The sequence below is a fragment of the Rhinolophus sinicus genome, chromosome 12 (assembly GCF_057876585.1).
Source record: "Rhinolophus sinicus isolate RSI-liver-muscle chromosome 12, RSI-T2T, whole genome shotgun sequence".
In the NCBI taxonomy this organism is placed as follows: Eukaryota; Metazoa; Chordata; class Mammalia; order Chiroptera; family Rhinolophidae; genus Rhinolophus; species Rhinolophus sinicus.
In genome coordinates, this window is record NC_142512.1 from 9,923,735 (window position 1) to 9,939,711 (window position 15,977).

Sequence of the window (15,977 nt, forward strand, 5' to 3'; positions counted from 1 at the left end):
ACCTCTCCTTCTAATCTAGTTCCTTGTGTCTTGAAGCCAGTGCAGATGGCTACGCTATTACACGCAGAGAAAGCTTTAAGTAAAGCGGCCATTTTTTTTTGAGAGATTCACTGGTTTCAAAGCCAGGCCTCTGCCTCTCTGCACCAGTTGGGTTTCCCCTGCATACAAATTCCTCAGAGGGTTTATGTAGCAAACTTCATTAAGGGAGCTAGAAGAGCAGAGTTCTGGTTCTAAATCTACTGAGAGAACTTGGACAAATTTCTTAATGTCCCTGACCCTCAGTCTCCTCATCTGTATGACCAGCTTTGCAATCTCACGGAGTTGGTATGAACATAAAAGCACAGTAACTGATGAAGCCTTTTTCTTGTTTGTTTGTTTGTTTGTTTATTTGGGAGTGGGAAGGAGACTTTATGGCACCATAAAAATAAAAGGTATTACTATTTACCAGACTGCTCCACTAGCTGTCTGATCCCCAGCCCCTGTTCCTTCTGGAGAGAGCTTTTACCTTCAATTTCAGTTTTCGACAGGACAGTATTTTCAATTATAAGGATAGGATTTGGGCTCTCAGTAGAGCCTGAAAAACAGCCATGAGCCTTTGCTGAGCCTTATAGGCACTGGTAACTTTTCAAGGGTCCCAGACAAGGCCTGGGGCTCTCTTCAGAAACACATAAAGACCTGAGCTGGATGACAACACCTCTCTCTGGTGAATGAATATACTAAAAATTCTTTCCTAAAATTTTTTTTGAAAGGGAGAGAATAAGTGTTAATATGCATATGATCACTTTATTGAATACAGTTGTCGTGCGGGAGACCCTGCTCGCTGTGCCATTTGTCATGAGGTGTGGCCTGTGGGGTCTCTGGTCCCGCTCCCCACATAAGAACACAGGATATGGTGAGGCCAAAAAGGAACACCCACGGAGCCATAGATAGGGGAGTCATACCACTATATTCTCTCTGGCAGCCAGGTGAGACACACAGGAGTAGCCACACGATCCGCAGTCCGCCATTCACTTCTCTGCCTGCCAACCAACCAACCAATCAACGCAGCCCCGCAGTTACATCAGTAGCCAATTGGCTAACCAGTTACAGCTGATGGCCAACCAATCACAGTTGATGGTCATTCACCACCGGAGCCAGCACCTCCCCACGCCAGGCCCAGAGCCTGGAAACCGCTCTCTGGGACTCTGTTCCCACACAGTGTAAATTCTATAATGATCATAATTATATTCATCACTCTTAAAACAAAACCTGGGGTAAAAAAGAAATGAGAATAGCTAGCAGCACTTCTTAAGAGATAATCATGAGAAGCTGGTTGTTATTAATTTAGAAACAATATGATATTTTACAAGAATATTTAAGTTATTTAAAAATATTATAAATTAACATGCCTATTGATATAAATACTGATAAATAATTAATATATAATTATATTAATCTGTGAATAAAATTGCTACCATTTGTGGAGTACATAAGCACATCCTTGCACAATGTCAAACACTTTTTATATGATTTTTTTACTAAAGCCTCATAAAATTTCAATGAGGAGGCATTTTTGTTCCTACATTTACACATGGAGAAGTGAAGTTTCAAGAACTTAAAGGATACACTCAAATTCATACAATCAGGAAGGGTGGAGTCAGGATTTGAACCCACGTCAGCTAGACTGCAGGGCGTATGCCACATTACATACATTGAAAATTTCAGAAATGTATTAATATTAGGGGTTGTGGGTTTTCAGTCTTAGCTGAGGGGCAAGTTTGCTCGGCTGTAGTTTGAACGTGAGCATGCTCTAGGATTGGTGGGAATTTAATAGCAACTTAAACCTCCCTGGTGTTCAGCCAACTCCCAATTTAGTTGTTCCTCAGATAAGGCATCTTTCATCTCCCATCACTCTATGACTTAAAAATAAATAAGCATTTCAGACAAGAAAAAACTAAAGGAGTTCATCACCACCAAACCAGTATTACAAGAAATGTTAAAGGGACTTCTTTACAAAGACGGGGAAAAAAGATAAAAATATGAATAATAAAAAGACAGTAACTAACTACATATCAACAATAAGTTTAAATGTAAATGGATTAAATGCTCTGATCAAAAGACAGAGGGTGGCTGAGTGAATAAGAAAGGAAGAACCTTACATACGCTGCTTACAAGAGACTCACTTCAGATAGAAAGACACACACAGACTAAAAGTAAGGGGATGGGAAAAGATATTTCATGAAAATGGAACTGAAAAAAAGAAAAAGCTGGAGTAGCAATACTAATACCAGACAAAATAAACTTTACAAGAAAGGCTACATATAATAGGAGACAAAGAAGGAAGCAGCAATTCCTCTTCTGGATATTTCTCTGAAAAAACCCAAAACATTAGTTTGAAAAGATATGTGCATCCATATGTTTATTGCAGTATTACTTACAATAGCCAATATATGGAAGCAACCTAAATGTCCATCAATAGATTAACGGATAAAGAAGAAATGGTGCATATATATAGTGGAACATTACTCAGCCATGAGAAAAAAAAAAGAAATCTTGCTATCTGCAACAACACAGGTGGACTTAGAGGGTGTAATGCTAAGTGAAATAAGACAGAGAAAGACAAATATCATATGATTTCACTTATATGTGGAATCTAAAGCACAAAATAAATGAACAAACAAAACAGAAACAAACTCATAGATACAGAGAACATTCTGAAGGTTGCCAGATGGGATAGGTGGTTGGGGGAATTGGTGAAAAAGGGGAAGGGATTAAGAAGTGCAAATTGGCAGTTACAAAATGGTCACGGGGATATAAAATGCAGATTAAGGAATATAGTCAATCATATTATAATAACTATGTATCGTGTCAGACGGGTATTAGATTTACCGGGACGATCACTTTGTAAGGTATATAAATGTCTAATCACTACGTTGTACACCTGAAACTAATATAATATTGTATGTCAACTGTGATTGAAAAAATTTTTTTTAAATAAATAAGCAAACAATGCTCACTGCTAATTGGTTTATTACCAAAGTTATTCCTGGTTATTAGAGAAGATAATAAGAGGCACTGAATAGAAAATCAAAATAAAAAATACAGGAATATGAGAAATAATATGAGAAAAATTAAAAATTACTCCTAATTTCACCACCCAGAGATAATCACTCTGCAAATGGGTCTTTCCAGGCTTTTTTCCCCCCTATGTTTTAACACTGGTGTGTTCTGATCTCTAATGTGTTGAATTTAAATATTTCAACTTTAAAAATATTTTCTTTTTTATTTTTCTTGCCTTATAGTCAAGAAATAAACCTGATATTTAGAATTTATTGATCTCTCTCTCTCTCTCTTTCTGTGTGTGTGTGTGTGTTGGGAGAGAGTGGTAAATTTAAAATTGTCTTCCAATATTCTACATCATTTAAGAGGTTTAAAATATATAATCAAATTTACTGTAGTATTCATATCCTCTAAATCCTCATTTGAATTTTTGTCTCCTTGGTTAGATTACAGAAATGTATTTTTCACTACTATTATAGTGTTATCAATTTCTCCTTGTTCTTTAGACATATTTTCAATATTCCATAGATACCAATACATTCTTATTTTAAAAGATTCAAATGGTAAATGTCTTGCCCTCCTCTCAACCTGGGTGTCACTGTGTATAGTTTGACATATTCTTGAAGGGCTTTTTGTGTGCATTTACATCTACATAATTACTTAAAATGTAAATGCAAACATGTTGCCTGATTATTTTATATTCTGCTTTTTTTTAAAAAAATTAATTGTATGTCTTGGAGATCTTTCCAAGTCAAGTCATATAATATTTTATCATTTCTTTTTTGCTTTGAGTTATATTTTATAGTATGAGTGTACCATAATTTAATTAGCCATGCCCCTATTGATGGATGTGTATGTTTTTCCATCTTTTTTTTTTTTTTTTTTTTGCATTATAAACTATGATGCAATGAAAATCCCTGTACATGCCAGTAATTCTTTAGGTTAGATGCCTTGAAGTTTTTTGGTTGATGGTGAAGCTCATTGAAAATTCAGTAGAGACTGTCAAATTGCACCCCTTAAGGCTTGACAGATGTGCTTACCAACAAGATATATTTGCCTATTTCTCTACACTTGTCCAGCACTTGATGTTATCAATATTTAAATTTTTGCTAATGTGATGTTTGAAAAAAAATGGTATCTTACTCTTTTAATTTGCATTTTCTTGAATGTTAGTGAGTCAAGTATATTTCATGGGCTTATTGACTATTTTTCCCCTTGAATTATCTTTCTCTTAGGTTGTATAAACAATTTTGTTGTTTATAAAAGTCCTTTTAATGACTTTATCTGGCATACTTATTTCAAGTATTTTCTTTCAATCTACTGTTTGACTTTCAAATTTTTTTGATGATTTTTCTTCCCATATAACATTTTAAACTTTTTAAGTGGCCAAACATGCCAGTTCTTATTTCTACTCTGACCTTGGTGACATGCTTGGGAAGGGTTGCCCCACTTGAAGATTATAAAGTTGTTCTCCTCTATTTTCTTTTAATATTTTATAGATTTCCTTAGTTCTTTAATTCATATGGAATTTATTATAAAATATATTATAAAATAGCTGAACTCATTTATTTCCAAATAGACAGTAAATTTTCCCAACAAACTTTCATCACATATTTTATTGCTGATTTGAACAGCCACCATTATTAGATACTAATAATTAATTAAATATTAATTCATATATATATACAATCTGTGCGTGTGTATGTGCACATACACTCAAAATTCTGCTCCACTGATAACATTTGTCTGTTTTACTCCTAATACTAATTACTAGATATTTCTTTTATTTTTCAGCTTTACTGAGGTAGAATTGACAAATAAACTTGTAATACATTTCAAGTGTACAACATGATGGTTAGCTAAACATTGTGAAAGAATTCCCTGCCACTGAGTTAATTAACATACCCACTATCACCTCACGTATTTACCTTTTTTTTTTTCCTTTGGTGAGGACCCCTAAATTCTACTCTCTTAGCAAATTTCAATTATACAATATGGTTTTATCAACTACAGTCTCCATTTTATGCGTTACATCCTCAAACTTTATTGATCTTATAACTGAAAGTTTGTACCCTTTAACCAGCCTCTCCCTATGTCCCCCACTGCTCTACTCACTGTTACTAGATATTTTTTACATAGCTATGTTTAGTGTCTTAGAGAAAGTCTATTCTTACTGTTGTTAGTTTTCAAAAAATTCCAGAAGTTTTTTTCTCAAATAAACAGAGATTGAAATAGTTAAGTTTCATTAAAAGTCCAAGGATTTGGGGGTTATGACATGTATAATGTACAGGTTAATTTGTACTAGAAACAAGTGTCTTGATAAATCACTGTTTAGGAAATCAAGGACAATATGGCAGTTGGGCATATGCCTGGAGTTGTAGTCCAGAATGAGGTATATTAAATCCAGTGGGCCAGGTGTGTGTAGATGAGGGGTGAGGGTAGGGAGTGGAAGGAGGGAGCTTTAGATTGTAATACAGACATTCCTCATGGCACAGTGGAACAAGTGCGATCAGATTTGGCCTCTATCATTTATTGGTTATGTTACTCTGTCCAAGTTATTTAACGTCTTTGAGCCTCAGCTTCTTCATCTGTAAAATGGGGACAATCATATCTGTCTCATAGCATTTCTGTAAGGATTAAATGAGATAATAAAAGTGCCACAGATAATAGGTTCTCAATAATTCCTAGTCCTCTTCATTTCTTATTCAATCAGTCACTAGTCATATTTGGTAACAGGTGGTCCCCGAATAGATCACACACAGAAGTTCTCAAAGGTATCAGGTAACTGTGATTCCCTTGCCTTTTTATTCTTGACTGAAAAGGTATGAAAAGCTCATTTAAAATCATCAGTCACCATTGGATAAGTACCCAAGATAACTCTGAGCTAGTTCTGTTATGGGTCAAATGTCCATTGCCATATGGAAATAGGACCAGGGTTAAGCTTTGTACATTGTAAGTGTTTCAGAAATATTAGCTACCTTAATGGGTCATAAAGATTAATATCCATTATTCCCACACTTGGATGTTTACTCTAAACAATAAGTATCTTACAAAACCAATCCAGAGGAAGAAAAAGATTATGTGCATAAAGATTTTCACAGTAGTGTTATCTATAATGTAAAAATTGTAATGGGCTTAATTTTCCAATACAAGTGGGAAAGGCTTAGTAAATAACTATATACTCACTTGGTGGACTTTAATACAGTTGTTAAAACAAGAATTATGCCACTTGGAAACAGCTTGAAAAACTACTTATGATTTTATTCTGGCTGATAAAAAGCCTGAGTGTAAATTTATTCATACACTGATATAACTTCGTAAAAATCTTTATGCATCTGGACAAAGACAGGAAGGGAACACAAAATAGTAAAGACATTTAAAGTATTGAAGAGATTATTGTTCCATTAATCTTGAATAGCATTTTCTGGACTTTGCCTGTTTTGGAGCCTTTTTGCCCTGTCTGGAGCTTGAGTATCAAAAAGTTCCATGTGGAACTTTACTTCAGACTGAGAAACCAGCCCAACAGGTCTTGAGGAGAACAAAGTTGAATGACTTCCTTAAGGGTAAGTGTTTCCGGAAATAGGAAAGTCGAAACAGCTTCTGGAGTATTTTCCAGTCATTTCACCTTTTCTGTGAAATGGGGATGTTCCCTGGTGTTACTTGACTATATTTTATGAGAAAAAACTGATGCCTTTGTACCACTTAACAGACCGAGGGGAAAGAGAAGCAGATTGAGGGGTGGAAAACTTACTTACATGGTAGTTCAAATTGCAGTGCCAGACCAGATGTGCTAGGCAAGACATACTAAGTACCTGAGATGTTGTATATTCACTCATTATTGTTACACATACCAAGTGATGGCTAAGTTCCTATACACCAGGGAAGCCAATAAACACATTTTACAATATTACAGTGATGTAAGTGACTCTTTCTACTGCTAGAATTCTACTGCTTTTCTAATGATCTAAGGTGGCTGAATAAAGCAAACATCAACCGGAGTGACTGAAATGATAAGTACTCCAATGGTGTCTGTAGGAAAATCGGAGAAATTATCTTTCCTCAACCAACAGGAGAGAAGAAATGGTTCTAGAGGGCATCTTGCTGTGTCCTCTAAAAATAAAAGTCAGGAATCAGTCTTATTTATCCTCAATTTTAAAGAATAAATAATACATTTTATTTTAACAGAATTTGGAGACCATTGTATTTTTCCTAAGAATAATGATCTAAGTCTGGTTAAGTAAAGCTTGACTTACTGGCTATTCTGGATGATCTCAGAATAGAAATTAGTGCAAATTACAGACTTAACAAACAAACAAACACGACTTGCTTCATAAAGTTGAAAATCGAATGAAATTGTAAGGCTGCAAAACTATTATTTGGTTAGTGTTGTTGTTGTTTTTAAAAATTGTTTATGTCCATCAAAACCTTTTAACTACTACATCCTTCTCTTTTGCGCAGTTCACATGCCTCCAGGTTAAGTAATCCCTTCCCACATGGGAAATAGGAACTTTTTCCTGTAAAAAGAAAAACAAACAAACAAAAAAACCCTCGATAATTCTACGAAGGTTTTTTCTCTCACAAATGGCATGAATCATTTTATCAATAGGGAAACAAAGGCTCAGTGAGCTGAGTTGACTTTTCCAAGGTCACGGAATCACAAAGTGGGTGTGATGGGGTCCCACGGCAGGTCTGCCCACAGAAGATCAGGAATGAGACTGGGGAGGCAGGTACCTGTGAAATGCACCTGCTGGCTCCTCCTTCCTGATCTGGGCAGAGGTACAAGATAGCTAGCTGGTCACCATCTGCTGCATGACCAGTGAGTTCTTGCTGATAAGATGGAAATAAGGGAAATGAATAAGCACTTTCGGTTCTATCAGCTCCTATTGAGGGGTGGCTTTATTGAAGTATGTAAAATTCTAATCCTGCACATGACCACTTCTGCTCTGCCATGCACTTCTGTTAGTCTCCGATTTAATCCTATTAGATTAGAATCCATTCAGTTTGGTTCAATTCAATTTCACAAAATCTTACTGACTTGTGTCTGTCACATACTGTAGCAGAAAAAAATGAATGCCACTCTTTCTGGTTTTAAAAATACTTACTTTTTAAAGTATCCCAAGAACACAAAATGAGATTGAGCATAATTCTCGGTCCATGTTGCACTGTCATACTAACATCATTGGTCCACGAGTGAACATTGTTTAATTCATTTGCCTAAGAATAAGCACACATGTAACCACTGCCTAAGCCAGGAACACCACCAATAACCTTTCCTTACTTTGGCCTACACCCCTATCACCTCATCTTGGCCCTCCCACTCCAGAGATAACAACTTTTCTGAATTTTGTATTTATATTTACTCATCCCTTTTTTATTCTAATTGTAATGCATACACACATGTGCCAAGATGTACAAAAACATATGTTGCTTACTTTTATTGTTTTTGAATATTCTTTGGGTGCAGAATAAAATGTATTAATTCAACACATATTTAATGGTGTCTTCTCTCTGCCAATCACTGTTCTAGGTGCTGGGAAATAAAGCAGTGAACACGAACAAACACACAAACATTCGTACCCTCATGGCCAAATAACAAACAAATAAGCAAGTAAAATATTTAGTATGCCCAATAGTGTTAAGAGCTATGGATAAAAACAAGGCAGGGAAGGTTTGGGGTGCAGGGAGGCTGGGGCTCTTGCACAGTAAATAAGGTGAGGGAAGGTTACCTGGTAAATGAATAAATCTAACACCATCAGACCTGAAGCGAGAGCAATGATGTCCCAAGCCAGACCCTGAAGGTTCCTTTGGCCTTTAAAAATGATTTTAAATTCCCATTCAGGACTGAAAATATACCCATCGTTTAAGGTCCAGCTGATTGTGTTCCAATGCGGACTTCCGAGAGCACAGTCTGCAGGAACCATGCGGAGGGTATGACAGAGGCAGCTGTAATATTCCATGTGACGACATGGAATGTCTTATGTGCTTCCCAACTGTATCCCAGCTCCTAGCAGTCTCCATTACAAGGGCAACATGAAAGAAATATTTGTTGAATGAATGAATTAATCAATATATAACGCACATATAGCATTTTCCAGGTTGCCTGTGAGATCCTTGAGAACAGGAATTAGAATCATACCATGGGTATCCTTGGAGTGGGGGATTGGTCCCGATACAAATAAATAATAGGTTTGAGGCATAAAGAGTGAGCCAGATGTAAGTAAGCAGGCAGGAAGGAAAACCATTAGACTTCTTACCTGGGTGGGTGGGGAGGGCTTGCCAGCAACCTACATATAGAGATTAACCCCATTATATAAATCACTGTTGGAAACTGAGGGCTTTTCTGCTCAGAGTAGAATTTTCTGCAATGTGTTTGTTTGTCCAGCTAAACTTGCTCCATGAGATACTACGTGGATAAAGTACAACAGATCTGGGAGTCATTCCCTTTTAGAAGTTCATAATATACATTAGAAATCTTGAAGTCTTTGAGAAATCCTGCTGTTAAAAATCCAATTTATTTTTTCAGTATATTCTAGCTCCCTCTTTTTAAAAAAAGTTTCCTTCTGAACAACTGTTAGCATCCTGTGGAATTAGACTTCTGTGGGCCATCCTGGAGAAAACACTGGGATTATGGCTAGATGATTCATTTTATGAGAAAAATTTTGCGGAAGGAAATCTGCAAGACAGTGGTCTTCTAGAGGTGTGAAAGTTGGGAATGCCATATTGGAAGTTGCTGTCATAGGCAGAACAATGTTCCTCCAAACCCCGAAAGATGTCCATGTCTTCATCCTTGGGACCTATGAATATGTTACCTTAAATGGTCCTATGGACTAAACTGTGCCCCCTCCCAAATTAATATGTTAAAGCCCTATCTCGCCGGCCCCCCCAACCCCCCACCCCAATGTGATGATATTTGGAAATGGGGCCTTTGGGAGGTAGTTATGTTAGAAAAGATCATGAAGGTGAGATCCTCACGATGGAATTAGTACCATTATGAGAAGAGATACCAGAGACTACCCTCTCTCTCTCTCTCTCTCTTTCTCTGTGCCATGTGAGGACACAGAGAGAAGGTGGCTCCTTGCAAGCCAAGAACAGGGCTTTGCCCAGAACCTGACCCTGCTGGCACCCTGACCTTGGACTTCCAGCCTCCAGAACTGTAAGAAAATAAATTTCTGTTGTTTGCCACCCAGTGTATAATTTTTTGTTAGCGCAGCCTGTGCTAAGATACATGGCATAGGGGCCTTAATGCTGCAGATGGAATTAAAGTTGCTAATCAGCTGGCCTTAGAATAGGGAGATTATCCTGGATGAGCCTAATGGAATCACAAGGGTCCTTCAATGTGGAGGACAGACGCAGACGAATCTAAATCAGAGAATTTGAAGATGTTACACTGCCTTAGAAGGCTGGGGGGGTGGGGGGGGGTGGAGGGGGCAGGGGGCTTGCCCACAAGCCAAGGGAGGTGAGAAGCCTCCAGAATCTGGAAAGGACAATAAAATAGATTCTCCTTAGAGTCTCCAGAAGGAATGCAGCTCTGCCAACACCTTGATTGTAACTCAGTGAGACCCTTTACAGATTTCTCACCTCCATAACTATAAGATAATACATTTGTGCCGTTGTAAGCAGCTGGGTTTGCAGTAATTTGCTACAGTAACAATAGGAAACAAATGCCATTGCTGAGAAAGGAATTAGTTGTCAGCAAAAAAAGGAGAAGTTCAGGTATGAACAGTTTGTACAGAAGTCCAGAGTGACAATTCGCCCTTAGCTTTCTCTTATTCGGATTCTGTCTAGTAGAAATGCCTGAACGACTTTTCTTAAACTTTTAAAATATTCTACTGATCACTTCAATAGCGAGATGGAACTGGAGACTAGTTAAGATATTTGTGTTTTAGTAGGCTTCACGCCCAAAAGCTGTCAGTGAAGTTTTGAAAAGAAGGCTGAGCATATGAAGCAAGTTAATGATTTTCTTGAATACTGTGTTAATTATGAAGGTGATAGGTGTGAATTATGCATTCATCCGTTCAAGAAATATTTATTGGGCATCTACTATATGTCAAGTTTCCTGGGAATGTAACCGTTCAAAAACGTTACAGTCATGCTTTTATGAAGCTTATAATTTTCAAAACTTTACAAAAATAGGGCCATTCAGTTGGAAAAACACCAAATGTTAGGACTGGAAGCAATTTTAGAGATGAACCAGTCAAAAATCCTCTATTTTGTAGTTGACAAAAATGAGGTCTGAAGAGGTCAATTAAATTAGGTAAAGAAAAAACTAAAATATATGTTTAGTTAGTTCTTTGGCCTAGGACAAATAATTTCAAATAATTTAAGCTAAAAGAGCGCCTTTTCCATAACATATAATAAGGCACTAGGGGGAAATATTTGTCTTAGGTTTAAAAACTAATGGTGAAGATAGGATGACAGAGCCTGGGCTTCTCTTGAGATCATGCTGGAAATTTCTTCAAGAGTGTCTGTGGTAAAAACCTTCGGGACCAACCTCTTAGTCCTATCTCCTTAATTCATAGGAGAGAAAATTCAGCCCCAGAGATGTTAAGGATCTAGCTTAAAGGAGAAATCCAAAGTCCTCTTAGATGATCGGAAGGATGGAGGACAGAGAAAGCCCAGAGAGGATGACCTGTGGGGTCCTGAGAAGTCCCTTGCTTTCCCTGGAAGGACAAACAGCAGTTGCAGTCCATGGATATAGCTGGGAGTTGGTGTGTTCCACATCCAGCACTTAGCTGAGTTCAGCTACTGCTTCTCCACCGCCCACTTTGCGGGTTCCCTGGCTTCTTTCAGCTGCAGCTCCAAGTCCTGGAGCCCCTGCTCCTGAGCAGCCTGTCTGCTGAGCTTATCCTCCTTTTCCCCAGAAAGCCAGAAGGGAAGCTCCCACATCCTTCCCCAATCCATATGCTGACTCTATCCCAGGGGACCCAGGGTTCCTGCTATGGCACACACTCCTCATTCGGAATCTCTACCTTTACACCTAAAATGCCAAGCTTGCATTTCGGGAAGTCTTTGGGCACCCAGAATCTCAAGAGCTTGATGGAGGCAGCAGAGTATCCATCAGACTGCTCAGATTGTAGGTACGGTTGCCAGATAAAATACAGACTGTCTAGTTCGATTTGGATTTCAGTTAAAAGTAAGTCCCCAATACTACAGGATGCTAAACAAACAAACAAACAAACAAACAAAAAAACATTGTTTATCTGAAATTCAAATTTAACTGGGCCTCCCGTATTTCTATTTGCTAAATTTGACAACCCAACATTTGTGAGGGATACAGGCAAGGTCATCGCAGGTACCAGAGTCTGCCTTTGTGTGGGCTGTTTGAAGGGGAAAAGGAGAAAAAGAGAAACAAACGAACAAAACACAAGAATTCTTAAAGAGCGAAACCCATTAATGGCCCTCCCTCTCTCCTTCCATCCTTTGTGCATAGTGTGTGTGTGTGTGTGTGTGTGTGTGTGTGTACGCATGTGTGTGTGTGTGTGTGTGTGTGTGTATACACATACATAGAAGTCCTTGTGTTTTGTTGACACAGGATTATGGTATTGAGGAAAATTGTAGACAGTGATACTGATTACAGATATTGACAAAACAACAGTGAAAAGAATAAAAACGGGAAAAGCGTAGTTAAAAAGTAACACTATTGATTGCGTTTCTGTGAACTGCCTACTATTTACACCCAACTGCCACAGAGCCGGATCACAATTTTCCTTGTTCCTAACCTTTACATGTTTTCAGAATACCATAAAATGTTACTAAAGGGTCTGAGAAATCACGGAGCCCAACCTTGATTAAGTAAGCAAGACTCAGAGAGGAAGTGACCAACGCAGACTCCGGCTACCTAACAATATTAATAATAAAACAATATTTTTTGAGGGCTTACTAAGTGCCAGGCATTGTCCTTAATGCTCTACTTGTATAATCACATTTAATCCTCACAGCAACCCTATACTCATTCTCATTATTCAAGCGAGGCTAATTAAGGCAGAGAGAATTATGTCGTTTATCTAAGGTTCAAGGTTACACAGCTAGCAAGTAGAGGCACTTGTTAATAACCCAGCTAGTTTGGTTCTAGATCCACACACTCAACTGTGAAACACTGCGGTCTCTCAGATAAGAGGAGTTCATATGACCAAACACGTTCATACATGTAAACTTTCACAGTTTACTGCTCCTGCGGCATGATTTTGTGTTTAATAACAAGGTCACTCGTATACAGTGTACATCAAACCGGCTGGACGGTGCTGCCAAACTTGTCAATTTCAGAGTTGAAGTAGTTATCTGCTCACTGATAAACAAGCCCTATCATATAGGGAGTCTCGCTATGATCAAAGAGCAATTTAGTTTTACCTTTACTTTTTTGAAATATTTGTAATGAAATAGGCCACACCAGGGTCTATCAAAGCAAACGTTCGTTAGCACTGACATAGAGTTTTATGAGTTTACATTTTGAGTAGCTCGTGAAAGAAAAAAGAAGAAAACGGGGGGGGAGGGGTGGGTTGGGAGAGAGAGAAATCAAAACCGAGAAGACTTCCTTGTCCACTGTTAGCCACCAAGTAAACCAGGTTCTCTTAGGAAGAGGCCTTTTAGTTAACATGCTGCCAGCCAGACTTCCGTGCTGGTGCAGCTATAGCTGCAATTATATCCAGAAAGAACAATCACCGTCCTCAATATTACATTTACTCAGTTTTATACTCTGCTTGTTTTTCTTCTCTTTCAGATTATCGACCCCTTGCACATCAGATGATCAAACTACTTTGCCTATTTCCAGAGCTCAGCTTCCCTGTTTGTCCAGGGAGGAGGATGAAGCATGCCTGTGTCTGTTTTGACATCACGTTTCCTGAAGCTACCCTTCCTGTGACACAAAAACCTGTCCAAGCTTTAAAAAAATGAGGCAGCAATTGAAATTCTCAGAAGCTCTAGGACCTACCTGGGAGACACCAAAACCCTACCAGTCCACTCACTAAGAGGAATTCCAAGCAATGCAAATATTATCTTCCCTCTGGTCTGCACTTTAGGCAGGAAGGATTTGTTTATAAGTCTGTTTTGCCATTCTATCCAGTACCCTCACCAAATCCCTTTAGAGACAAAGCTGTCCCTCCTCTGCCCCCCACATGAACTGGCAAGGGTGCATTTGAAACCACTGCAGCTTCTTGCAAAACAAATCTGCAGTCTCTCTTCTTCAGAAAGGTGGCAGTGTTGCCTGCGGTTTTGACCAAATTACAAAGCAGTGGCAATGTTTCCCCGGGATTAACAGACCAACCCACCTCACCTCGCCATGGGAAGGAAAGGAAGGAGGTAACCACAGCCAAACCCAGTGGCTGGCAGACTCACCCTGGAGCGTCAGGGCACTGAGTCTTGTGGCCCCCTAAACTCTCGAGTTTTCATCTCCTTTCAATAGTACAGAGCCTAAGACAATCTCCAACAAACTCCACAGACACCTAAAGGCCAGGAGCATCTAAAAAAGTCACAGAACCCTTATTTTTTAGCATCCACTCTTCTCATTGTTGAAACACCCATCCTCAGTAAAACAGAGTGGTCCCATTTAGAAGGGCTCAGAAAAACTTAGCATCCTTCTCACACCTGTTATGCGGAATGTTCACATCAGAGTTCTCATACAGTAATTCATCTTCGAAATAGGAGTGCTGCCATTTATTGAGAGGTTTGTTACCGCTTTTATAAAACCAGTATTATACACACAGCTATGGAGAAAGATCTTAAGGAGACAAGGATCTCTGTGGAGCACCACACATTCATACGTTCCATGGGTGCCTACACATTCAACCCTTCCTGAGTTCCCATCTCCCTTCCACTCACCTTCACTCAGCGTCCTTTGAGAAGTTTCTCTACGCGCTACTAACACAGAAATTTGGGGGGAAATTCTCCATTTATAAATATCAGATGGTTTGGGAAAAAAATATTTGTGGCACTGGACTCTTTTTTTTTTTTTTCTACAGTGATGTCATTTTAAATACTTGGTGTGCTCCAAATTTGCTATTTTTACTTCCCCCGGGGTGACTTTTTTGGGAAATAATATTTGTTTGGATTAGCTACATTTTAAGTGACCCCTGTAATCTAATACACAACATAGGTTCTTCTTCTCAGCAATTGTAACTAATATGATGCAGCTCACAAACTTGAAATCCCTTATTTGTTCATTTTCAAACTTGTTCCTTTTGGATGCACCCCTCCACATTTTCTATTCGCAGATACAGAAAAAACAAATAGAACGAAAAGATTGGCCTCACCAAACAAAAACCACACTCATCAACCCACAATATTTAAAATGGAAAACATCAAAGGCCCCCCAAGTCAAATAAGATTTTCACTTCCAAAATGTGCTTTTGGGGAACAAGGTTGAAGTAGCCACGGCCGGCCTTGAGACATTTATTGGAAAGCAGTCTAGAGTTGAGAAGTGCAGAAGAGGAAAATTTAAGAAGGAATGCTAAATGCCTCAGCCCTACCTGATCTGAACTTGCTCCTAATCAGCAAAGAATGCTCAGCCCCCAGGAGGGTCATGTTGAGTCTCAGCGAGCCGCTGGTCCCTTGGCCAGACGCCCCCTGTTTTCCACCAGGAACAGGCTCCCGGGAGCCCAGCTGACCGCAGCTAACAAACCAGAATTCATCCAACTCTTCGTGAGCTCCCCTGGGTAGTAAAGTGGCAGCCAGTGACCGAAACCAGTGTCCCCAGAAAACTGGCGGCTCCCCCCTCGTTGTGCGGGGCTGATTAACTCTTAGCCGGCAGGACCCTCCTCCTCCTGTGTCTGGCCAGGGGCAGCGGCATCCCAGGCGTTCTTGGCTGATGTCATAGGCTGCCAGCGATTGCGGAGTATCACCACCACGCCTTTATGAAGGTCCCAAGTTTGCTATCTGATACTTTTTTACTACTGACAGGAGCTCAGCCAATCAGCAGCAGCGAGCGGGGACCTGGCGCTTGGAGC

General features: G+C 39.0%; 1 protein-coding gene across 3 annotated transcripts in view; it reads right to left on the reverse strand.

Annotated features, from left to right (window-relative positions):
- MYOCD (myocardin) overlaps window positions 1-15,858 on the reverse strand; it is a 92,251-nt gene extending 76,393 nt beyond the window's left edge. For 2 of the 3 annotated variants that reach the window (XM_019755276.3, XM_019755279.3), the window contains exon 1: window positions 15,501-15,857. In XM_019755276.3, the coding sequence (XP_019610835.3) occupies window positions 15,501-15,555 (55 nt within the window). In that variant the 5' untranslated portion in view covers window positions 15,556-15,857. Of the gene's footprint in view, window positions 1-15,500 lie in introns of all 3 variants that reach the window. The other variant, XM_019755277.3, reaches the window with a different exon arrangement.
- Window positions 15,859-15,977: the final 119 nt, after the last annotated feature.